This window comes from Lithobates pipiens, unplaced genomic scaffold, assembly GCF_037356315.1.
Source record: "Lithobates pipiens isolate NorthernLeopardFrog02 unplaced genomic scaffold, aLitPip1_a1.2 Scaffold_1, whole genome shotgun sequence".
Lineage (NCBI taxonomy): Eukaryota > Metazoa > Chordata > Amphibia > Anura > Ranidae > Lithobates > Lithobates pipiens.
This window is the reverse complement of record NW_027507685.1, coordinates 223582149-223608125: the sequence shown is the minus strand read 5'-3', so window position 1 is coordinate 223608125 and position 25977 is coordinate 223582149. Positions and strand designations below refer to the sequence as shown.

The following is a 25977-nucleotide window of genomic DNA, read 5'->3' as shown; positions in this document are numbered from 1 at the left end:
CATTCCCGTGCTGGGAAAACATGGGCTTGTACGTGACTTGCCGTAAAGTGCCCCGTGTGAATGGACCCATAAGGCAGCGTCTGAAATATATTGACTACCTATACACTCTAACATTCTAAAAATCAGATGTGACCCTTTTTTTGTAGATCAGCACACCTTTGGGTGCATTGCATTAGCTTGTTGGGAAGTCATTCAAAATGAATGACACTGCAAAGCTCTAAGGCATGTTCGTGTAGATGTGCCCTCAATGTAGGTAAAGACCTATTTTATTTTTTTTGGATTGAGTGGTGAAGGGTTAGAACCCCTATAGGTTTTTATTGCTGTCGGAGTCCCTGTTGGGGAGATTATCCTTTTCACTGTCCCAGAGACCATCATTATTGGGGAATCAAAGTTGGGGAACATTTTGAGTTGTCACCAGAACTGGAATAAAAGGGAGAATCCTCCAAAAGGGACACCTATTCCAGTGACAATTTATAAGGGGCTACAGAGAGAGGTCCTCTACCTTCCTGTTGCCTCTATAGGACAGAAGTTAAAGAGAGAACTACACTATGGGACAGATGGCAAAAAAATTAATACCCGACGGGTTTTAACCCTTCCCTATTATATCCAAAATATATACATACAACCCCCCCCCCCCTCCACCCAAAAAAAATAAATAGGTTTAGATATACGTTAAAGTGGTTGTAAACCCTTACATACCACTTTTACCTACAGATAAGCCTATAAAAAGACTTGTAGGTACTGGAAATATCTCCTAAACCTGCACTGCTTAGGAGATATTTACCATATACGCTTGGGCCGACGTCATTGGCGCATGCGCACTGAATAAAGCCGTTTCTACAGGGCCTGTACCGTGACTGTCTGCTCCTGCCAGTCACAGAGCCGGCTTTATTCAGTGCGCATGCGCCAATGACGTTGGCACAAGCGTTTATGGTAAATATCTCCTAAGCAGTGCAGGTTTAGGAGATATTTCCAGTACCTACAAGTCTTTTTATAGGCTTACCTGTAGGTAAAAGTGGTATGTAAGGGTTTACAACCACTTTAACCAGGGCTGGACTTACCATTGGGCTTGACTGGGCTCAAGCCCATGGGCCCCGCCCAATAGGGGGCCCCGCCAAGATACATAGCTGAGTGTACTCGGCTCAACTCCGCTCACAGTCACACCCAGTCCTGACCTATGATGGACATAACACAGCTATTGGGCCTGACTGTGAGCCAAGCCGAGTACACTACTCTCGGCTCCACTCGGGACTGCAAGAGGATCTGCGAGCTGCCGAGAGCCACCGAGAGGACCCGAGAGCCGCCAAGAGGACCTGAGAGCCGCCGAGAGGACCTGAGAGCCGCCGAGAGGACCCGGCGCCATTTCTAAACTTCAAGACTGCAATGACAAGGCTGCAAATTACACTGGGGCAGGGCTGTAAATGACAAGGCTACACTGACAAGGCTGCAAATGACACTGCCAGGCTGCATTGATGGGTATTTAAATGTAAGTTTTTTTCCTTAAAATTCCCTCCTAAACTTGGGGTGCCTGTTATACGCTGGCGCGAATTATACGCCGATAAATACGATAATGTATAGAATGTAGGGCCCGAAAGTGACTCAAGCCCAGGGGCCCCTACCACCCTAAGTCCTGCCCTGACTTTAACGTATATCTAAAGCCATTTTTTTTTGGGTGGAGGGGGGGGGGGTTGTATGTATATATTTTGGATATAATAGGGAAGAGTTAAAACCCATGTTGGGTTTTAATTTTTTGCCATCTGTCCCATAGTGTAGCTTTCTCTTTATCTCCTGTCCTGTGGTCCACAGCCCCAGAAGGAAGAAGGGTGAAGATGGGCACAGCCACCAGCAGGGACATTGCGGGGTTCGTTTGCAGGTAAGTGGTACATAATGGGCTAGTATGCGATGCATACTAGCCCATTATGCTTTTAATTTGCAGGGAGCAAAAGAGGAAGTAAAACCCATCGGGGTTTACTTCCTCTTTAAGCATAGTTTTATATTTATGTGTGTAGCCATGTATGGCTTCCCATTCATATATACAGATGCAAGACTCGGTTCACATAAATGCAAATCAGATGCGCTTTTAACTGCTTAGAATTTGCACAACATGTGAATTGGACCGTCTTTCAATAGAGCCGGTTCACACATGTCCAGGGTGGCCGCGGTCCATTTTCGAAAAAGGGTCCCATGCGATTTTGGGTCTGGCTTGGATGCAAATTCAAATAAAAATTTGCACCTGAACTGGTGAACAAAACCACAGCCGGACATGTGTGAACCTGGCCTTACCCCATTACATTTCACTGTAGTAAGTTTTCACTTTCTGGAATTCCCTCTAAAGGGGATCTCAATAAGATCTCATGATTACCCACAGAGAGGAGGAGTAAATATTAGGGGCCTGTTCACTCTTTCTGTTGTAGTGCTCACATGCGTTATGGCTCACTTTAATGTGCATTGCATTAAGGTAGGCTGTGTCGGTGCACCACAATGAATTAAAAAATGTACATGACCCTTTTCTAATAAGATGGTATATATGTTGTGCTAAATTGGTCCCTACTATACAATGGAGGTTATTTACTAAGGCCCCTTTCACACTGGGGCGGTGCGGGCGTTGGCGGTAAAGCGCCACTATTTTTAGCGGCGCTTTACCGTAGTTTTAGCTGTGGTATGCGGCCGCTAGCAGGGCGGTTTTAACCCCCCGGTAGCGGCCGAAAAAGGGTTAAAACTGCCCGCAAAGCACCACTGCAATGCCACTTTGCCGGCGGTATAGCCGCGCTGCCCCAATGATTGCAATGGGTAGGAGCGGTGAATACACCGCTCCAAAGATGCGGCTAGCAGGACTTTTTTCACCGTCCTGCCAGCACACCGCTCCAGTGTGAAAGCCCTCTAGCTTTCACACTGAAGTGAAAGGGCCGTTTTTTTTTTTTATTTTTTTTTTCAGGCGGTATTTTTAGCGCTGTAGCACCTGAAAACCGCCTCGGTGTGAAAGGGGCCTAAAGGAAAATACACTTTGCACTGCAAGTGCACTTGGAAGTAAAGTTGCTGTAGATCCGAGGTGGACATGTAAGGAAAATAAACAGCATTTTAGCTTGCCCATGATTGGATGATAAAATCAGCAGAGCTTCCCCTCATTTCAGATCTACCCCTCAGATCTACAGCGACTGCACTTCCAAGTGCACTTGTAGTGCAAAGTGGATTTGCCTTTCGTAAATGACCCCCAATGTGTTTGGGTGCCATTCACAGTGAAAATACACGTACAGCAGGTGTTTTGCCATGCGTTGTGGTAATTTGAGGTAATGCATGCCAATTTAGCATGTTTTGCCACAATGAAAAGTGTGAATGAGCCCTCAAAGAAAATCTGACTTTAGTAAAAAAAAAAAAATCAAAGGCTGCCATTTCTGAAAATGATAGTTGTCTAGCGGTCCTTCTGATCCGGTGGCTTCAGTACTTCAACTTGCTGATCCAAAGGCATCATGTTGTGACTCACAAAGTACTTATACCCCTGGCTCAGAATGTCAGCCAGGCAATCAGTGTTTTCAGCAGATGGTCAGCAATCTCAGCCTCTCTTCTTGTCCCCAGAATGACAGATGTAATGCAATCCAATTAAATAAACAGCATCTTGCTGATCTTTGACTGTTTCACTGCGGCTATGAAATGAGAACAGAGGGAGGGTGGGAGCTGAGCAGGCGTTGTGTGTTATTATAAATAATGGAAGGATCGTGGAGACACACATGTTGCATTCTGTATAGTGTGATGCTAATTGCTCCCTATTTTCTTATTTTTCTAGAAGCTGCTGCTAGATGCTCACAGTAGGGATCAGACCATCAAGAAACTTCAGGAGAGGCTGATCCTGAGCGGTGTGATGAGAGACACACTTTAAGGTGAGAGTCCCAACCTGTCTTTATTGGTTCTTCCACTACATCCTACTTGCATTTAGTGGCCACTTTAACTCTATTTCCCCATTTGGCCATATACATGCATGTGGCAGCACAGTGATTGGGCCTTATTTTATGCTCCCATATATGAGCACGCTCAGTGGTGTACACCCCCAGCACTGTGGCTGTGCTGTCATCGGATACTCCAAGTCACAGAATAACTATGGGGATCTGGTAGGATAGGCTCCTGACCTTGTGATCACTGACAGCCAATCACGGTGATCACCTGTGAAGGTAAAATGCATACTACTGTTCCTAGGCCCTACCACAGGGACAAACCACAAATAACGCACACATATATGGTGCCTCTTTATGCACATCAGGAATAAGAGAATGTATATTATGTTGTTTTCTGGTAGTGGGTCATATAATGTCAAGAAATGTATAGCTCAACTTCAGAAAATAAATTTTTGCTATCTTGGGTTCAGGGCTGGCGCAAAGATTTTCGACACCCTAGGCCAGTGATGGCGAACCCTAATTTTTCTGCCCCCATTGGCTCCACCCCCTTTGCCCTGCCCATGTGACAGGAGGCAGCACTATACAGGAAGCATTGGCTCTGCTTCCTCTAGCGCTGGGGCTCCATTGCTGTGACGCGCTTCTAATTACACCACCGGTCGGACGGAGCAGCTGCCTGGGACTGAGTTAGTTACATGCTGCAGCCTGCAGAGCATGCAGACATGGAGGAAAATCAGCAGCCGGGCGCCCCCTAGGCAGCAGTGTACCCTAGGCGGCTTCCTAGTTTGCCTAGTGGTAGCACCGGCCCTGCTTGGGTTAAGATAATGAAACAAAATTAGAAGCTATTCATTACCTTATACCACCAAACTCCAATTTGTCCTGAAAAAATAAGGTATAATTCACCTGGATACATTAAAGTGGAGTCTCTTAGCGCCCCCCCCCCCCCTTGGTGGAACTTCCGCTTTTCTGATTTCAGTGGCACACTTGCCACCCTTCTGGGGGGAGAGGGTACCTGTTTTTGAGGGGGGGGGGGGGGTGAGGTACATCACAATTTCCTCCTCCTTTTCCCTGCTACCGGTCCAGTAAGAGAGCGCAGTGCACTTTGCACAGTAGGGAACGGTTGTGAAGCTGCAAGAATTCAATGCCGGGTTCCTTCACCGAAAATGGCGGCTGGGATGCCAACATCACTAGATTACAGTACAGGTAAGTGTCCTATTAGTAAAAGTCAGCAGCATTATGGGGTTGATTTACTAAAGGCAAATCCACTTTGCACTACAAGTGCACTTGGAAGTGCATTCGCTGTAGATCTGAGGGGAAGCTCTGCTGATTTTATCATCCAATCACGTACAAGCAAAAATGCTGTTTTTATTTTCCTTGGATGTCCCCCTCAGATCTACAGACTGCACTTCCAAATGCACTTGTAGTGTAAAGTGGATCTGCCTTTAGTAAATAAACCTCATTGTGTTGCTGCTGACTTTAAATCTTTGGAGGGGGGACTCCGCTTTAAGTAGTTGCAAATATGTTGTTTTACTAACACATGTCAAGGCTGCAACACCTAATACAGTTTTACCTTTCAGATTAAGGGGATATTAAAGAGGTTCTTCACTCCCCCCCCCCCCCCTGTCATTTTGATCCTAAAGTGGTTCTAAAGCCTTAATGCACTCTCTGCATTGAGGTATAAAACCCTCTGTCCCCCCCACAGGGGAGATTCATAGCAGTGAGAGCCATTGGCTCCTCCTGCTGCTATGAATCTGATCCTACGATAAGGGTGGGGAAGTCCCGCTGCCTGTGTCTATGGACCCAAGCAGTGGGGCTCGAGAGTGAGCCTGTAGGAGCAGTTCCACTTAACAAATGGCTTGCGGGGGGGAGGAGCCAGGAGGGGACCGCAGAAGAGGAGGATCAGGGCTGCCCTGTTCAAAACCATTGCGCAGAGCAGGTACGTAGCCCATGTTTGTTATTTAAAAAATAAAAATAAATCAAGGTTTAGAATCACTTTAAACCCCTCCCACCTAGTATTGTGGGTCGAGTTGAAATGACATACCTGCCCATCCAGGTAATCCAGTGCCCCCTCCCCAGTGACGCTTTACTGCTCTCCATAGCCCTGAAGCATCGCTTGACATGGGTGTGCCCAGACAGAGTGGGGGGGGGGGGACATTATTATCACCTAAGTGAGGAAAAGCTGAAGTGCAGGCTGTGCAATGCAAAAAAGGTATGTCCCTTTATAAGTAAAAATGGTGTAACTCCTCATACACACGATCGGACTTTGTAGAAACTTTCCTGTGGATTTTTGTACAAAGGCCGTGAACTTGTATTGCATACACACAGCAGGACTTTTTCAGCCAACTTTCACCAAATCACGTGGTTTTTCTGCTCTTTACTGCCACCTTTGGTCAACTTCTGTATTGTTGTCTGATCTTTTGCATTGGTTATCAGCATGCGTGTTTGTACTTTGTACAAAAGTCCGATTTGGTTTTCTGCACACACACCATCGGACTTTTGTTGCCGGAATGTCTGTCCGTTCGCACAGCCAACAAAAGTCTGATGGAGCGTACACACGGTCGGATGTTGCCTTAAAGTAGCTAATTTGCATGTTTGTTGTCAAAAAGTCCAATCGTGTGGGCCTTTAGAGATTGCTGAAATAAATTTGGGGGATGAGAGGAGAAAGATGTGAAGGTCTGCTACCCCTCCAAATTTCCTTCCAGGGTCTGCATTTGCTGTCGGGTCAAACAATTCTATCGTGAATGAAGGTTAATACCCGTTGGCCAGTCTAGGAGCGGGTGGTTAAGACTAATTGGTAAATTAGCATTTTTCTTTGTCTTTAATTTCTGATTTCTGTGTGCTTTCAGGGAGGTCGCGGTACGATTTTTTGCTGAGGATCCATCAATGCTTTGACCTGTTTACCAGCCACAAATAGGCTTCCTTTATGGATTACAGAGTGACTGCCATCCTTGGTTTTGTCTTCCCCAAGGGGTGTGCAAACTTCTGAGCGGCACCGAGGCTGAGTCTCCTCTTCTATTCTATTGAACGTGACTGCCGGAGATTACACTAATAATGCTGAATTTTCTATGACGCGGGGACATTTCTGACATTATGGTATCGGAGGGAGAGGGTATATTTATAGGTAACCTAGTTAGTGGAACAGCTGATGTTGATATCAACAATGGGATCAGCAAATAAGCTTACTACAGCTTGGGAACAGCAGAGGAGAGTACACGTCTTCTCAGGGTGTTTGTGTGTAATTTTTTGTTTGTCTTGTGTCTGAAAACGGGTGCAAGTTGTCTCATTTCCATGATATCATGGGCCGAGCCAAGTTTTGTGCAAGGATGGTTTTCGGAGCAGCCAGGAAATGAGTAGTTCTGGCAGTTAGGCCAGAATCCACTGCCAAAAGGTAACTCGCATCTGTATCCAGAGACAACTTAGCTGCAAGCAAGAGGAACCTCCTATGGGTTTTAATCAGGGGCAGGATTTGGAAAACTTTCCCTTCCAGCTGCTGAAGAGGTAAAAGCGGATCCAGGAACAGGCCTGCTGGGACTTTAGTTGCTTCGATATCTGATGACCTCTGTACAGTATGTATAAGGGTTTTTTTTCCCCCTTTAAAATGTAAATGGAGGTTATTTAAGGGAATGTTTTCTACACACGATAAATGCTAACGATCATTGCCTTAGGATTAAATAGAAATATATTTTAATAATGGTGATTATAGCAGGGATTTTTGAAGCTATTAATACTTGAATATTTTTATTACAAACTGACCCATTACAGTGGGTGCCTTAGATCATGTGATTGTGTACTGCCAGGCAGAGGATTGGTCATGTGTTGTACCAAGGCCGGGTACTAACTTGCTATGCCCGGCTGTCAGAAAACTAGTGTGCCATGCTGGGACTTGTAGTTCCCTGGGAGGGTCATATCTATTGTAATGCAATTTCACTGTTGTGATACTTTGGTTACCGAAACAGCCCATGAAGAAGGTGCTTGTTTATATAATATATAATATGTAATATTTTCCTTCCTGTTTCATGGAATGATAAATCGCTTTTGAGCGGTGAGATGTACCTCTTTGTAAAGGGGAACTCCAACCCAGGAGAGAAGGATTAGAATCACTTTCAGGCTGGGTTCACACCTAATACGGATCACAGCAGGGGGTCCGATGCGTCTCTGTTCTCAGTTTCAGGGACGAATCAATTCAGACCTGAAATGGAGCCAAAGATGCACGGCCGCCCCAGAGATGTGTGAAGCGGCTCCATTGAGAGCCGGGCACAATCTGTCATGCAAATTGGATGTGGAGAAACCCACTTCCAATTTGCATATATGTAAACCCAGCCGCAGGGTAATGTGTGTACCCCTCCTGAAAGAGATCCCCCTCACTTTCTGTTCCAATGAGCAATTTCATTAAGATGGGAGACTCGTCTGGGAAATGGGCGACATTCAAGAAAAAGAAAAGTTTATTGCTCTTTGACCCTACTGCAGGGATTTATCCTTGCGTGTTTTCTTGGTTGCCACTGGGACAGAAATAAGAAGAAATCCTCTCTAACAGGGTCATAGACAGCAATAAACACCTGGCTGAGTGTCTACTCTTTCCCTACTTTATTCATAGTAGTTTGGGATGTAGTTCCACTTTCCTAACACTGTCGGTTAACTTTCAGAGCAATCCATGTCTTTTAAGCATTTCCTTACTTTATGAAGGGGCCTGCAAATTGGAGAGCTAAAGGTCGGACTCAGCAGGGGGCATATAAGACCTCTGCAGAGAGACCACTGCTTCCACGCGCAGAACTGCAGCATGCTGACAATAGACTGGCTTTCCTATACAAACTTTTCTTTTTTTCTTTACCTTTTTGTTTTTATGCACCTGCAGTGTATTTAATCTAAACTGAAAGCTTAGCTGGACTTTTGTGATTTGATTGTAATGGACAGAACACAGGTATTTGTATTCAAGACTTGTCTACAGTTTCTCTAATTCTGTGCAGCTGATATAAGCTGCTTATTGTACCATTCCTTACCAACCTCAAGCTGACATATGATTTTTAATTTCTTATGTGCAATTGATATGTTTTTGGCGCACCTTCCATTGGGATGCATAAAAAAAGGCAACGCAACATAAAATGTAGAAGCGGAAATGCGTAGTTTTTTTTATATTCCCCTCTCTTTGTTGGCAACCAAGTAAAACCAAATTGTTGAGAATAGATTGATCACATTGTCAGAAAAACGCTCAAGTTGGGGCTATATTCCGTTCGGTTAGCCCAGCATAAATTACCATGCCATGAAAAGTACCCTTTTTTTTTTTTTATTTCCAAAGGGGCCAGCAGAAGTTTCTACACTGTAAATAGAGATTTAAATTATCATTGCATCTGCCTCACGCTGCCAAATGGAGGACATGTAGTGAATCTGCTGCAAATAAAACCCTAATAGGAACCAATCAAACATAGGCTTTTATAATCGAACCTACTTTTGAAAATGTCAGCCAAAATTTGGTTGGGCTAACCAGATATTCCATGCCCTACAAGCATGGTCTTTCATCAATTGTCTGTGCCAAGAGAGCTGTTTAAGGGTCTCATTTAGATGGATGATTTGTTGCGGCACCTTGTGCTATGCCCACATTCAGGGCCGGTTCACACCGGCCCTGATGCCACATTGCATGTGATTTGCACTGCTATGCAGATCATGTGCGATGTAAATTCAGCCATACAGATTGTATGGCTGAATTCGCATCATATTCAGACCAAAATCATGCAGGTCCCTTTTTTTTTGGTCTGCCCCAGAATCAGATCAATTGACAGGTGGCACTGTGATATGCAAATCGATCTGGGGGTGTCATTAACTTTCGATTTGACACCCACATCGGTTCGCATTAGGCAGTGTGAACTGGCTGCGAGTGACATGCAATACGGGAACCCGTACGGGATTCGCACAGGTTCTCACAGCGCAGCAGTGTGAGCTGGCCAGCAGACTGGACAATTGGCTGCATCCGGTCTGTATTGAACCAGAGAACCTCAACCCTGGGCACAAACTGTCTGCATCCAGAGCCAGTCAGAAGCCCTAATCACATGTAACCTGCTCATATGGTGGATTTACATACAAACGGTGGCAGTGCTGGACATTTATTTGTACAGATCTGGCTGCTATGGATATTTGCAGATATTGTGCATAGTGGTCGAAGTTTCTCACCTGCAATAATCCTAGATGTAGGAACTGGGCAGTTTATTGCATAATCATAGATTCCTGTCTACAGATCATCTAAACTCTAGTCCTCCAGCGCCCCAACAGGTCATCTGTTCAAGATTTCCATTATTTTGCACAGGTGATTTGATCACTTTCACTGCCTTAGTAAATACCACAGCTGTTTCATATGAGGGAAATCTTAAAAACATGACCTGTTGGGGCACCTTGAGGACTGAGGTTGAGAAAGGCTGATCTAAACATCTGTCTGTATGAGGCCTCACTCACGCAGGCCATACAGTGTGAATTTCTTTTCTGCAACCACAGATGATTCCCCCATCAACACAAACAGTGTTGACGGGTGAATCTCTCCTGCTAGCGATAATCGCCTGTAATATCCAAAAGGTTGATTGATCAACTTGGTACATGCAACCTTCCCCATACATGGTTCGAATTTTGGACAGTTCCGGCTGAGATGCGAACAGTCTAAGCCTAGTACACATGGGCCAAATATCGGGTGACGGCTGGTTCAATAAAAACCTGACTGACATTTGGCCTGTGTGTATTGCAGCCGGTCTGACCAAAGCCAATCGGCTCCCAATCAGGGCTCTCAGCCATTGCTGGAGTGTCCCCCTGTCAGAACACAATAGCTCAGTGAGGGTGGGCAGATTGCAGTACTAACATCGGTTGACCAGATGCTGTCAGGTTTATTTTCGTTCCACCCAGAAAAAAAAAAAAAAAGTGGTGTGTACCCGGCTTTTGGCACCTTTCTGAGTGCAAAAAGTATTAACTATTATACTCCACCCTCTGCGTGAACAGACAACAAAACCTCCCATTTCTTTGAGGAGAAGAAATCAAATGTAACTGCATTAAATAATCACTGGCATTACGATTGGCTCACTATGTTCTTATCAGTAGGACATCTGCCTGTGTGTACACACGTCACAGATCATCTCTATATTCTATGCAAATGGGTATGGAAATCATGATAGAAAGCATTGTTGGGATGGCACCAGACTGTCATAAACCAGGATCACAAGAGAGGTCCAACTGCCTATTAGCTTTTCTAGTAATGTTTTTATAACTTGTATATCCAGGATGTAATTGGTACAGATCTGTAAATAAAAAAATCTTTTATGATTATTTCATGTTGTATGATGGTTATTACGGTATATGTTAAAAAAAAAAAAAAAAAAAAACACAAATCAGGCAATTTATTAATCAGTTTATTTTGCTCTTTTATAAAATAGTCCTTCCTCTGTATATCTATACAAACAAATATACAGCATTATGTACATGCATGTAAACTATAAAATCTGATTCGGTACAAAAACTATAAATCGGCAGATAAAAATCAGTTCATACACACTATATATAAATTATATTCAGCCTAAAGTGCGATCCAATGAAATCTATGGCTCAAGTTGGCCCCTTTTGGGTGCTTTGTAGATAGCCCTAATTTCTTTTGACATTGCTGAACTCTATTTAAAAATATACATCTATGAATGCCTGCTTGGATGATCTGAAATAAAACAGCATATCAACATCATATTGATTATAGTTCTCTCTATATAAATAATATATTTCTTTTGTCAATGGCATCTAGGGCTCACCGTAAGACAGCCATCTTGAAAAGTTCACTCCCAATCATGGCTGTATATTAGGGCAGTGGTCATCAACCTTGTCCTCAGGACCCACTAACAGGCCAGGTTTGCAAGATACCTGAAATGCATCACAGGTGATATCATTTGCTGCTCAGTGATTGCAGTATTCCAGACTGCATCTCCCCAAGGTAATGCATAAAACCTGGCCTGTTAGTGGGCCCTGAGGACAGGGTTGATGACCACTGTATTAGGGTACTTGAAATACATTCCAAATTGTGGCACTTAATATAGTCAACAAGAAAAAAAAGATGTAATATGGGTATTAAAAGTGTACCTACAGCCAAAACTTTCCTTTTGGGCAGAATAGAGAAGGATAAAAAAACCTTGCCAAGTTTTAAGATTTTTTCCTTTAGGCTCAGGTCACACCAGCCGACTCCAAAGTTGCACAATTTTCAGTGAAACTTTGGACACGACTTTAATGGCAGAGAGTGTAAAAGTATTATCAAAGTAGTGCAGGAGCCTGTTCTGAAGTCACAGCATCTTCAGTAGTGTCCATTAAAATGGCTCTCGAAGAGAGATGCATGGCATTTCACGTCCTGCGACTTAGGATGTGACTTGTCAGACCCAAAGTCACAGGAGTGTGAACCGAGCCTTATTCATTGTCCCAGAGACAGCCAATGCACGGGACAAGAAGTGAAGGAAACTCTCTCTTAAACAGCAACAAAGACTGAAGTAGAAAAAAATATCTTTTAGTTAAAGCCTAACATATTGGTTTTATTTAATTGGTTCATTTGGACCAATCTGGTTCAATGAACTATTTCCTTTTGCTAAGAAATGCTCTTGGGGTAAACTGCATAAAATGGTGTGTAGCATCAGCAACATACAGTATACAGCCCTGTGTTCTGGTAGGAGTACAGGGGATCCTGCTCCCGGGAAAAAATAAATCTAGTCAAGCTGAGTGCTGCACAACCATTCGCAGGAAGCCTTGTATTTTATCCATGAATAAAAGGGGTCTTCTGATTGGCTGTGGTGGGCAGATGACAGCTCAGCACTCATTTTTGTTTCTGGGACAGGAAGTTCCTGTACTGTTGCTCGAACACAGCGCTGTATACTGTATGTAGCTAATGCTACACACAGTTTATACAGCCCTGACAGTGGGTACATTTTTTTAGTAACGGAAATAGTTGGTTTGAACCAGCTTGGTCCAAATGAACTATTTAACGTTAAAATGAAACATGGAGTGAGGCTTTAAATAGGGCATGTTAGAACCTCTGTCAACTTTTTTTTTTTTATTATTGGCTCCCTGTTGCAGATTTTTCCTCACTTCCTCTCTGGCAAAAGGTTGTCCCCAGAACAGAAAATAAGGGAAAACCTCCGTAATTAAGCCCCAGACAGCCGTTCTAACCTGTCGCATTCTATCCAAAATGTAAAAAAAAAAAAAAAATTAAACTTAAAAAAGAGACGTACAGCCAAAGTTCATTGGGCTGTACTTCTATGGATTACAGGATTTCAGTTCGTTCAGCATTCCTGGGACTTGTTTTCAGCACACAGCTGAAGCCTCCTGCCATCACAGAGCCAGTCTAGGCTTGGACAAGATTGCAACAATAAAGTTGGGATCCACCCACATGCCTGGATCAGCCTCGCAGTGAGCTGCTGAGAGCCTGAGCCGGCCACTACCGCCCAATCCACAGCCCAGCGATCCAGTGAGCGGAGGGGGCACAGAGCAGAGAAGCGGACAGTCGCCAGCTCTCTGTTCAGGGAGCTGTGAAAACTGAGCAATTGGCAGTGTTTGAGCTGGCGGAGGTCCGGTGCTGCATCCACCTAGGTAGGTGTGATTTGGGGGGGGGGAACTCCATATACTTTACTTTTAAAAGTAGTACATTTGGTCAAAGCATCAGTGATGAATTTCCCTTGCCCCCCTGTCTTTCTTTTTTTTTTTTTTTTCCTTATTGTCATTTGTGCCTCATTGGGTAGTTTTTAGTTCACTTTCTGTTCTGTAGACACAACAGGAAGTCAGAGAGAAATCTCTCCAAAATGAAAAATCACCTCTTAGGCAAGATCACCATTACTTCCAATTCTGGGGAAACTCTGAATTTTAGAGAAGCTGAATTTTCCTAGTGGGGACACAGACGGCAATAGAAACCTGTTGGACATTCCAGTCCTCCCACGCAGAACAGGATTAAAAAAGAAAAAAAAAAAAAAACTGTTTTGGCTTTAGATACACAATATAAGGGAAAAAAACGGGTACCCGTTACATTAAAATCAGGCACTATGCACATACATCAAATGAGGTGGCCATTCCCAGTGCTTAGGACAGCAATGTCACAAATGCTTCTAAGGCACACTCAAGAAACGTCCGTCTTGCAATATACAAGTACATTTATCACAAGTGAGAAATAAAATACAAGACAACTGCTTGTAACGTATTAATATAAGGCACAACAGGAAGCCACGTGTAATCCACATTCACAGTTGGGAGGTCACTGAAGATTGATGAGGCACTTTGCCAAATGCTTCTCGCTCCAACACACATAGCTAAATCACAGCATTTGAGACCAGAGGAAAATGTCTGGGCCATGTTCAATAATTCTCCTACAGCATATATCAATATTTATTGACTTGTTTAGGTGGATCCACCATATTGCCAAAAAATGGACACCTGACCATCATCTACACTATATGCCCAAAAGTATATGAACGCCCCTTCAAATTATAGAGTTCATGTGATTCCAGTAACGGGTATTGTTAATGCCACAGTATACAAAGACAATTTGTGTGTTACCCTTGTTGTAACAGTCTGGGGAAGACCCTTTTCTGTTCCAGCATGACTATGACCCTGTGTACAGAGCCAGCCCTGACCTCCACCCTACAGAATGCCTTTGGAATACATTTCAATGCTGATTGTGAGCCAGGTTTTCTCAAACATCAATACCTGACCTCACAAATGTTGTTTTTTGGGTGAATGGGCACACAGTTCCACAGAAACCCTCCAAAATATCATGGAATTTTTTTTCAGAAGAGTGGAGGCTCTTATAACCATCATTCCATATAAATGTATTTGAATTTGTAGGACATGCCATTCCAAACCCAAGCAGGTGTGATGGTCAGGTATTCCCAACCTTTTGGCTATATAGTGTATCGGGGATATGCAATTAGTGGACCTCCAGCTGTTGCAAAACTACAAGTCCCATCATGCCTCTGCCTCTGGGTGTCATGCTTGTGGCTGTCAGAGTCTTGCTATGCCTGATGGGAGTTGTAGTTCTGCAACAGCTGGAGGTCCACTAAGTGCATATCACTGGACTGTATATAAACCACATTCTTTGTCAAAAAGACCCAGGGTTTGGTCAATTTCAACCTCTTATAGGTCTGGTGGAACGGTAAACAGATCTTCCCATTCATTGGCCCGTGTAGCTGGCTTTAAACCCTTCTTCTTGGATTATGACACTACTGAAATGTAAAAAAAAAAAAGGGGGGTACTTTGACTATTGCCAGCCCCAGAAAAGTGATTGGTCACTGGATAAAAATCGAAAAAAGGATGAAAAATAAAATCAGCAGCAATTCTCAGCCTGCCTGCTAACAAGGAAGCAGGATAGACTGGGAAGAGTCTCTTGTCAGTCTGAGTGTAGAACGGTTAAAAATCCCACAACCGTTCTGTTCGGAAAAATACCGATCATTATTTCTTCTTCTTCTTCTTACCCTCGGCCTCAGGCGGTCGATTTTTCTTGTTAAGGATCTTCATGAGAGATTTAGGCATGTAGTACGGCTTCTCTGCAGAACCATCGTTCCTTTCTAAGTCTTCCACTGGAAAAGAAAAGATTATCTGTAACTAAGAGTAACCAGAGCTCAAGGAATATGGATGATGCCATTGCTGATAAGTAGAGATGAATGAAATCAACATTCATTGAAAAGCAATGACGTCTATGAGTAAGGTAAAGGTAAAGTTAAAGCCACCCCCCATCAAATCATTCTCTGCAGCTATTAGCTTTTGTACCACCACCACCTCCCTTTAGAATGTAAGCTCTACGAGCCGGGCCCTCCTGTACCTTTTGTATTGTACTGTAATTGTGTTGTCCCCCCTATACATTGTAAAGTGCTGCGTAAACTCTTGGCGCTATATAAATCATGTATAATAATAAAGAGGAACTATGAGCAAAATCAAAAGGATGTATATGATGCAGCCTGGCACTAGCATTAGATGAAAAACGTAACGACAAGTATGAAAGCTTCTTCTCTTATTCTTTTCTCTGTAAACAAAACATTATGAAAACCCTCCCAAGTCGCTTTTGTATCTCTAGATTTTGCTGAAGTTGCATAATTTCTATACCTTCTCTTCCTTTCCAAAAGCAGGGGGCAGAGACTCCATAGGAAGATCTCCCGTTGGCAATCAAGCTGGGTAGGGGGGAGTTTCAGTCTGTGAGGTTAGAAGGCGATTACGGGCATGATGTGCTTTGGCACACTGCACTGTAAGTCGCGTTGGAGGAAGCAGGGAAACTGACCACGCTAGCTCTGATCTGCTACCATGCTTAGTGTGGCTAGGCAGCATCACCAGATTCAACTTCCTACATTAATAAGAGTAAACAGTATGCTGACTGAGTCATAGGGCAATGTATTCCCAAACTTTGAAAATGAAGGTATACATACACTAAGCTGCAGCATTTAGTTTTTTTTTTCCCATAAAACAGTTTTATTGCCAGCTGATCCTGCCAGTGGAAAAATAGCACCAGGTACCACTTTTAAGGGCAGTGTAAAGCTATGTATTTGTTTTGTTTGTCTACTTTACTGTGTATTTTAAAGTGATAATAAAGTAGTTTGTTATTTTTAACTAAAAATAAAATAAAAAAGTTATACATTCCTTTCCTGTGCAGTCGTTTTTCACAGAGAAGCCCTGATCCTCCTCTTCTCTGGTCCCCCAGCGGTGCTCCTGGCCCCTCCCTTCTGCTGAGTGCCCCACAGCAAACAGCTTGCTATGGGGGCACCCCCCTCCCCCTCCCTCCATCAAGGTGCCCTGCACTCAGTGTACCGATGCAGAAAGCAGCACTGTCATCACGTCAGCCTTACTTTCTGCATTATCCAGGATTGCCCAATGCTGTGAGGGACAGGACCCTGTCTGCAGCAGTCTGAAGACTTCATAAAGAGACAAGTAGAAAAAAAAAAAAGCATATAAACTACAACCCAAGGGGGGAATGGAGCCCAGAGTTGGCCTTTACATTTTTCATCTTACTATTTTCTTACTGGCTTCAGAGTTATATAGTTAGTAAGGTTGAATAAAGACACCAGTCCATCCAGTTACACCTGAGTGAATGTCTACAATTGTCCCCATCCCTGTACATTGCACACTCACATCAGTCCCTATCCTCAAGGAGCCCACAATCCAAGGTCCCCATTCATATACTAGGGCCAATTTTGAACAGAAGCCAATTAACCTACCTGCATGTCTTTGGAGTGTGGGAGGAAACCCATGCAGGCACGGGGAGAACATGCAAACTCCAAGCAGGTAGTGTTATGGTTGGGATTTGAACCAGCGACCCTTTTTACTGCTAGGTGAGAGTACTACCCACTATACCGCCCCTGCCGTGTTGTTCAATGACCTTAAAAAAGTATGCATATTAGAAAAGGAAAAGTAAAGTCTTTGGCTTTAATACTTTGAGCCACGGACTCAGAAAAAGAATACAGATAGAGGGTCACCATGACAGAGGCAGACAAGTAGCATTTTCAGAATGAGAAGTCGGCAATGGCCACCACCATGCTTCAATAGGGAAAGCTTTCCTTTGAGGTAAGCCCAGGGCACCTCTTTCATAACATATATAATTTTTAGAGTTTCACCATAATGAACAATGAGCCTGTATACTTACAGAAGCAGAGGAAAAGGGTGTCCACACACATGTTGTACACACTAAAGAATCCCTGAGAAATGATATATGATCCAACGACCACCGTCTGCAAGGAAACATATAAACACTTAACGCTTGCTCTAAATCATCATCATTGTTTTCCCTGCCATCCCAGGTACACAATTAAATGGGCCATTTCAAAACAAAACTGGGATAGTCACTGATATTAATTTAGGATTCCTGTAAATATGTATTATAGTTGGTCCCTTCTAGATAAATTCCATTCAGCATTCCACATTGAGTCCCACTCAAACCCATGAATGTTAGATATGATTGTGAGTGTACTGCCTTGTATTGGTTTAAGCTGGCTACGCATTATACACATTTTCTTGTTCAATTTTCTTTACATTTATCATCAACTATGTAGTGCATGCGCCTGCCTAATTGCATACAATTTGAAAGTGTTTAGGTGTGACCTCATATTATGTGGTTTCAGTAAACAAAAATTGTAGAAGAAAAATTGGGTAGCCTTTAAAGTGTCTGTGAATAGAACTTAGACGTGTCCATTTCCTTAGCAATTCCTCATGCAAATCAATATATATATATAATGACCTCTGGAGAGTATAGAAACGATGTGATGGATATGAAGCACCGAGGACTATCTGGGACAGGAGAAGGCCCACACAATCCCTCTTGCCACAGCCTCACTGTTCTTCCTTTTTAATGCTCACCAAGATTGGAATCCAGTAATAGTTCAAAGTTGGAGACTTGAAGGTATCACCTGGAATTGGCAGTCGACCAGAAAAGAAGAAAAATGCCAGGACTCCTGAGAAGTGCAAGAGAGAAATTGTCGTGAAAAATGTGGGAGGTACACAGCAAAAGATGAGAATAGGGACACAGGAAGAAGAATAAAAAACACAAGAATTGGAAATGGATAAAGAAAGAAGGGGGGCAGTTGGGGCATTATGGAAACGGCTAGCACCATGCCACTTCAAACTCCCCAAATGCATCACATTAGGGAAGATTAACAACACATTTTATAAAGATGAAGCCCCTTGTGGGTACATAGGTTTTTCTTGACAGAGCCCACAGTCCATAGTAATGGGCAAGGAAATGCAGTAGTGGCAGAGAGAAAAAGATATTAGTATTATGCAGGAAAAGGCAGTAGCTTAGGAGAAGGGCAAAAGGAATTGCGACAGCATTTGTGGCTTCCCATAAATGGGAAGACCATAGGAAATTAAATATGGAGCAGACTGGCAACACCTGCAAAAGAGGGCATGTGGAAAGGTAGAAGATCCCATTTGAGAGAGGGTATGGTAAAGGATGAGACATGTTGGACAGAGGAAGTGGGAGTGAGTGACAGATGGAGGGAATAAGAGGGGGCGCAAGACACACAGGACAGAGGGAATCCAAGAGAGTAACACATGTAGGAGGGAGGGAATGAGAGAGAACAGTACACATAGACCAGCATGTCTGGTAGGGGTTGGCAACAACACAATGGGGGTCATTTACCAAAACAGGAGCACACAGAATCTGGTGCAGTTCTGCATAGAAACCAATCAGCTTCCAGGTTTTATTGTTAAAGCTTAACTGAACAAGCTGAAGTTAGAAGCAGATTATTATGCACACCTGCACCAGATTATGTGTGCTCCTGTTTTATTAAATAACCACCAATGCTTCAGACCATGAACTCTACAAAACGTGACAAAAGAAACAAGAACATCATCAACTACAATCCTCACCAACTCCTCCTACAACAATCAGCTTCCCAAAGAAAATGAGAAGATCGGTCACTTTGTCCAGAACAACCACCCTGTAAAGACCAAAAAGCAAATTACAAAATGTCTAACGTCTTAAAACATGCAAACTGCATACCTGAAACACGCCACACATGAAAGCTGGACAGAAGCTCTGCACACACAAAGAAACAAACTCATGCTTAAAAAAAAAAAACGTCATGCATGTCACAGGCAACATACCAATCCACACACATACTCACAGGTCCTATCAGCCAATGACAGACATCAATTCCAGGGACACATGGGCCTGCACAGAGTGCAGCAAAGACAATGAAGCATTATCTAATAACATAGTATGCGTGTGTGTGTCTGTGTTCACCTCACAATGTTCCGCATCAGCAGCTTGAAAGCGTTCTTAGCAGAAACACAAAAATTCTTTCCATAAACTGCAATCTGTGTTGGAAAAATAAGGAAAATTCCATTAAATGATTAAAAAATATATATATAATTACACAAATTATTCACCAACATAAGTAGGTTGAGGGCAGACCAATGTTTTTGTGCTTTTTTTGGTACTTACATTGGCTTTTAACTTTTGTGTACTTGGGGTGTTTGACATACACCCTAAAAGTCGTCATCTACAGATTTAAGGTGTACATGGCATGCTCTGCTCCTCTACCTCACCTGAAGCTCTCTGGTCATAGTAACTGGCAAGTCCAGGCTGTCATTTTTACAGCCATGTCTCGCTATATATTATAACTGCTTCTGTGTAAACTTAGGCCGCGTACACACGGGCGGACTGTATGGCCTACTTAGTCCGTCATACAATCCGACGGACAGTCCGTCATACTTTCGAATGAACGGACTTGACCACACACGGGTGCACAAACAGTCTGTCGAAAGCTTGCGCGATGACGTGTACAGCACGTACGACGGGACTAGAAATAGGAAGTCCAATACACAGCAATGCAACCTTCCGCCGTGTAAATCCTTTCTGAGCATGCGCCATTCTTAGTCCGTCCAACTAGCCTACTGATGAGCGGATTGTCCACTGAAACCAAAGTATGACGGACAGAATTTCGAAAAATCCGAAATACTTAGTACGCCAGACTGCACGCTGAAAAAGTCCGCTGAAGCCCACACACGAGCGGACTATCCGCTGAAATGTGTTTCGACGGACTAAGTAGGCCATACAGTCCGCCCGTGTGTACGCAGCCTTAGAGCCCTTTCACACTTGGGGCGGTATCGGTAAAGTGGTAAAGAAGGGGTTAAAAGTGCCTGTGTATCGCTGGTCCCATGCATCCCAATGGGCAGGGGTGGAGGAGCAGTGGTGTATACACCGTTTGCAAACCGCCCCAAAGGTGCTGCTTGCAGGACTTTTCTAAAGTCCTGCAAGCGCACCGCCCCAGTGTGAATGCACTCGAGCTTTTACGCTGGGACTGCAGATGAGTAATTTTTCAGGTTTAGCACTAAAGCGCCTGAAAACCTCCCAAGGGTAAAGGGGGCAAAAGCAGGCATTATAAGGGTCAAATTTCCAAAGAATTTTCTTTTTGTTCGAATTTTGGACCATTAATGGGCTGCAGCAACAGCCAATTTTCATGCGGCCATCGTATTTGAGTAATTGGGCATGTTGGAAATTTTTGGAAAAAACAAATGTTTTTCTAATCAATGATGGGAGAATCGTGCGAGAAATGTGATCGAAAAAGAAATGCGCATGTGCAAGAAAGAAAATTCCCAGAAAAAAAAAAAAAGAAGATTCTCAGCCACGAAAATTATTTTCTGTAGCAACATGAGGTGAATTTGAAGGCTTGGTTGGCCCAATTTCGAAATCAATGGTGGCATCATCGGATCACAAAACACACAAAATTTCAGATTTTCAAAAGATGTTTGACCAGCCTTATACTCACAGAATAATGACGGCAGGGTCAACAAGAATTACAACGTAGCAACATTATTATTGTTACATTTGTAATTTTTAATTTCTGGTTCATTCATAGTAGATCAAAAGGGAAAATGTTTAATCTGCATATGCTTTTAGTAAATGCAACATTGAGTATAAAAAACATTTTAAAATGTGCTCCTAATTACGGTAACCCTAAATTCCGAAAGTAAATATTTGCCCAAGCAGTACCCTGAAAAATGTTGGATTTTTGTCTGGAATTCCTCCTGAAAATAAGAAGAGCACTTCCTGTTATGCGAGTGGGTCCAAGCTCTCCTGTACCTCCTGCCTCATACGTGTATCTACGCAGTATTATAAATAAATAAAATAATAAAATAAAATAAATAATAAAATAAGAAATAATGATAATAAATAATAAAATAAAATAATAAAATAATAAAATAAAGGCAACACTGCCTCCGACTGCTAGTCTCAGCATGCTTGAAATGAAGATTGGTAATGTCACTGTGCTGCTCACTATTCTCCATGCAGGAGGCTCCAACATGAGGAAGCCAAAACCCTGCCTCTACCAAGATGGCCGTCTCCACACAGGGAGGGGCACAGTGAAGAACAGGGCATATAGTAAGTCAGTAATGAAGAAAGATCAGCTTGAGGGAGACCATAGATAGTATTGTTGACCTTGACCTTTGCCCTCTACCTGCCGTATTTTGGACAGAGCTTCCAGAGTTTGGTTCCTCTGTAGTAAACTTTAAAGTCCCAATTAAAGTGGATCTTCACTGCACCTGTGCACCACAAACCAAAAACACAATTTAATTAATTTTAATATTCAAAGCAAACTACCATCTAGGTCTCCATACTTTATTTTATTATTGTTGAGAAATAACTTAAAAAAACACCCCAATAGCATTTCTAGCTGTGGCCATCTTGAGTAAGGGCAGCTGATTTCATGTAGCATTTACTTCCTGGAATCCATTTGCCCTTAGCTCAAGCATGCATGCAGAAGAGTGTGCTTGGCTGAGAAAATCCATCCTCCCTTCCTGAAGACTCCTGGGATGTATGACATAATTTGCCTAGACAAGAAACCAGGAGGGAAACTGAAGAAATGAACCAAAAAAAAAAAAGTTTAGAATAAGTAAATAGAATATAGTTTCCTATCTATTTACTAATGGTAGCAGCATAAGGATTAAAAATTATCAATGTCTATTAGAAGAGTGAAGTTCCACTTTAAGACCTTCCCTTTCTCCCCTTGTCTATTATTTTGGTGTTGATTACTTTATTTCTATTTTTTACCATTCGAGATCGGACTCTATGTCCGTCGAGAACCCATGATCCTGGTACAGAGAGGCAGAACGGGGATATGCCTATGTAAACAAGGAGGATCCCCGTTCTGACAGGGGGCACCATGGAGATCTGCTGTTCCTAGTGATCAGAAACGGCAATCTTGTGTTGTCCCAGTGAGCCCATCCCCCACACAGTTAGAAAAAAAAAATTGACACTAAATTCTGTATTAAAAAGAGAAAATTATATTTAAGTATATATTCCCAAGTGGAACTCCAGGCAAAACCTATTTTTTGTGGATAGCATGAAGAAGATTTTCTTTGCCGTTTCCTACTCCTCCTTACTTCCTATCCTGTTAAGAGATTTTACTAAAAGTTTGGAATGCAGTTCCACTTTCATTTTATTTCCATTTGTTTAAATATTTTTAACACTACGTTACCATGATGTATGCATTGCGGTTTAGGAATTTGATGAACTTCTCCAGACACCAGAAGCAGCACTTCAGGCAGCACATGAGGAATCGGGTGCAAGGGTTCTGCGCTCCTAGTAGACAGAAATGGCAATACACACATGAGCAATTACTGGTCTAATAATGTCAATACTACCCAGTGACACACCACTGATATTCCCTTTAACACATTTTGATAACTCTTCAACGCTGAACTCAACGCTAAACTCCGGGCACAAAATATTTTTATATTTCTCATTGGCCACAAAGGAAATAAATCCACTTTGTTTGTACCAAAAGAGTTTTGGGAGGGGCCCATCAGGCTCCACCCATTATCCGCTGCCTGAAATAATTCAACTGGAGGGGGCGGAGAGAAGACCAAACACCCCGCACAAGGAGAGAGCGCAGCAGTGACCGGTGTTTATTACAGGAAGGAAAAGTCTCACCAGTGGCGGCCCTTCAATTAGGGGCGGAGTTCCCCTATCCATGCGTCTGGCCCCCTAATCTACATGCAGGACGCATGGATTCCAATGGGGGGGGGGGGGGTTTGAAGCACGTGATTAGAGACAAAGGCTCTAATTGTCTTAAAAAAAGGATGGGTTCGGGGGAACAGAGCACTGCACTCTGAGCCCACCCTGTTATGTGACAATAGTGAATGAATATTAACACACTGATCCTCCTCCCCACCATTTAGGAAGTGGGTCCTGAGACTTGTCATCCAATTGGCTGAAAGGAAAGGCGATCCTGATGCAGGGGAGGAGACTCAATAAAAGTCACTGCCCACCCACAACCTAGAAGGGGTAAGTGCCTGGATGACCGAACGCGAGACCCCCCAGAGGAGGGGGGGGGGTACAGGTGACCCGACCGACAGCATGGGGTGGTGTGCCGCTGGCAGCCACTGAGTCTCACACTGGATTACTGCGCAGAACTGGAAGAAATACACAAATGCACACCAACAGACCCCCACCTCCGTTGACAATCGATCCCCCAGCAGCCAGCATCAACAGACCCTGCAGTGCACCGCTTGCCATTACATACATTCAGTCCTGGAGGTGCCGAAACTACGTTCCTACTGAAAAAATTGGGCGCCGGGCCAGTAGAAAGGCTACATTGCTGGGTAACCTTACGGCGGCAGCACTTGACAGCTGATGGAACTCCAGGACAAGTAAGTGTCCTATTATTAAAAGCCAGCAGCTCCAGTACGTGTAGCTGCTGGTGCTGGTTCTTAATTTTTTTATTCAAATTTCTCAGGAAAGGTTACAACAGCAAGACAAATGATTACCTTTCAGCTTGTGGTCCAGGTATTCGAGAATGATTCGGATCATCTGGACAATAGTGAGAATGAGGGAACCAAAAGCCAAGGATCCTGTATGATACCTGGGGGAGACATTAGAGTCAGGTGGTTATTGATAAATACTGTATGTAATAGCCGCCATTTACCGGATCAGCACCAGCTGAAAAACCTGCGCCTTCATAAGGATGTTTTACCAAATTGCTTTCTCTTTCTGAAACAGTGAACATGGTGCCACATTAGGACAGAAAGTGGGAAAATAACATTGGCAGGATCAACGGGTCATACAAAATATGTTACAATAGGACACCTTAGAAAAAAAAGAAGAAAAAATTCTGCGTACAGCGAGTACGCCAGACGCCATCACTGACAGGGAATTGCTAACAAAGCCAAATGATCACGTGATCGGGAACCATGCTGGCCGGCTAATATTCGCTGTGGCAGCAAAGCAAGGCATGTGTACAGATGTAATACAAACAACACCCGAGCCACTGGGATGCTAATGACAAGCTGCTACCTTTGGTATGTCAAACACAGTTCAAAACCACATTACATATATATATCTACAGTGCCTTGCGAAAGTATTTGGCCCCCTTGAACTTTTCAACCTTTTGCCACATTTCAGGCTTCAAACATAAAGATATGAAATTTTTATTTTTTGTGAAGAATCACCAACAAGTGGGACACAATTGTGAAGTGGAATGAAATCGATTGGATTTTTGAAACTTTTTTAACTAATAAAAAAATGAAAAGTGGGGCGTGCAAAATTATTCGGCCCCCTTGCGTTAATACTTTGTAGAGCCACCCTTTGCTGCGATTACAGCTGCAAGTCGCTTGGGGTATGTCTCTATCAGTTTTGCACATCGAGAGACTGAAATTCTTGCCCATTCTTCCTTGCAAAACAGCTCGAGCTCAGTGAGGTTGGATGGAGAGCGTTTGTGAACAGCAGTTTTCAGCTCTTTCCGCAGATTCTCAATTGGATTCAGGTCTGGACTTTGACTTGGCCATTCTAACACCTGGATACGTTTATTTGTGAACCATTCCTTTGTAGATTTTGCTGTATGTTTGGGATCATTGTCTTGTTGGAAGATAAATCTCCGTCCCAGTTTCAGGTCTTTTGCAGACTCCAACAGGTTTTCATCCAGAATGGTCCTGTATTTGGCTGCATCCATCTTCCCCTCAATTTTAACCATCTTCCCTGTCCCTGCTGAAGAAAAGCAGGCCCAAACCATGATGCTGCCACCACCATGTTTGACAGTGGGGATGGTGTGTTGAGGGTGATGAGCTGTGTTGCTTTTACGCCAAACATATCGTTTTGCATTGTGGGCAAAAAGTTCGATTTTGGTTTCATCTGACCAGAGCACCTTCTTCCACATGTTTGGTGTGTCTCCCAGGTGGCTTGTGGCAAACTTTAGATGAGACTTTTTATGGATATCTTTGAGAAATGGCTTTCTTCTTGCCACTCTTCCATAAAGGCCAGATTTGTGCAGTGTACGACTGATTGTTGTCCTATGGACAGACTCTCCCACCTCAGCTGTAGTTCTCTGCAGTTCATCCAGAGTGATCATGGGCCTCTTGGCTGCATCTCTGATCAGTCTTCTCCTTGTCTGAGCTGAAAGTTTAGAGGGACGGCCAGGTCTTGGTAGATTTGCAGTGGTCTGATACTCCTTCCATTTCAAAATGATCGCTTGCACAGTGCTCCTTGGGATGTTTAAAGCTTGGGAAATCTTTTTGTATCCAAATCCGGCTTTAAACTTCTCCATAACAGTATTACGGACCTGCCTGGTGTGTTCCTTGGTCTTCATGATGCTCTCTGCGCTTTCAACAGAACCCTGAGACTATCACAGAG

The 25977-nt window shown here is 43.3% G+C and overlaps 2 protein-coding genes across 5 annotated transcripts in view; one reads left to right on the top strand and one right to left on the bottom strand.

Moving 5' to 3' along the window:
- Positions 1-11180, top strand: part of LOC143983594 (uncharacterized) — a 55761-nt gene extending 44581 nt beyond the window's left edge. For all 4 annotated transcript variants that reach the window (XM_077483445.1, XM_077483462.1, XM_077483453.1 and 1 more), the window contains exons 10-11: positions 3782-3875; positions 6731-11180. In XM_077483445.1, the coding sequence (XP_077339571.1) occupies positions 3782-3874 (93 nt within the window). In that variant the 3' untranslated portion in view covers position 3875; positions 6731-11180. The remainder of the gene's footprint in view (positions 1-3781; positions 3876-6730) is intronic.
- A 67-nt stretch (positions 11181-11247) lies between these two features.
- SLC44A4 (solute carrier family 44 member 4) overlaps positions 11248-25977 on the bottom strand; it is a 144982-nt gene continuing 130252 nt past the window's right edge. The window contains exons 16-22 of the mRNA XM_077483486.1: positions 24120-24214; positions 22829-22932; positions 19591-19664; positions 19215-19285; positions 18204-18298; positions 17494-17578; positions 11248-15442 (exon numbers count right to left, since the gene is read on the bottom strand). Coding sequence (XP_077339612.1) covers positions 15315-15442; positions 17494-17578; positions 18204-18298; positions 19215-19285; positions 19591-19664; positions 22829-22932; positions 24120-24214 — 652 coding nt within the window. The 3' untranslated portion in view covers positions 11248-15314. The remainder of the gene's footprint in view (positions 15443-17493; positions 17579-18203; positions 18299-19214; positions 19286-19590; positions 19665-22828; positions 22933-24119; positions 24215-25977) is intronic.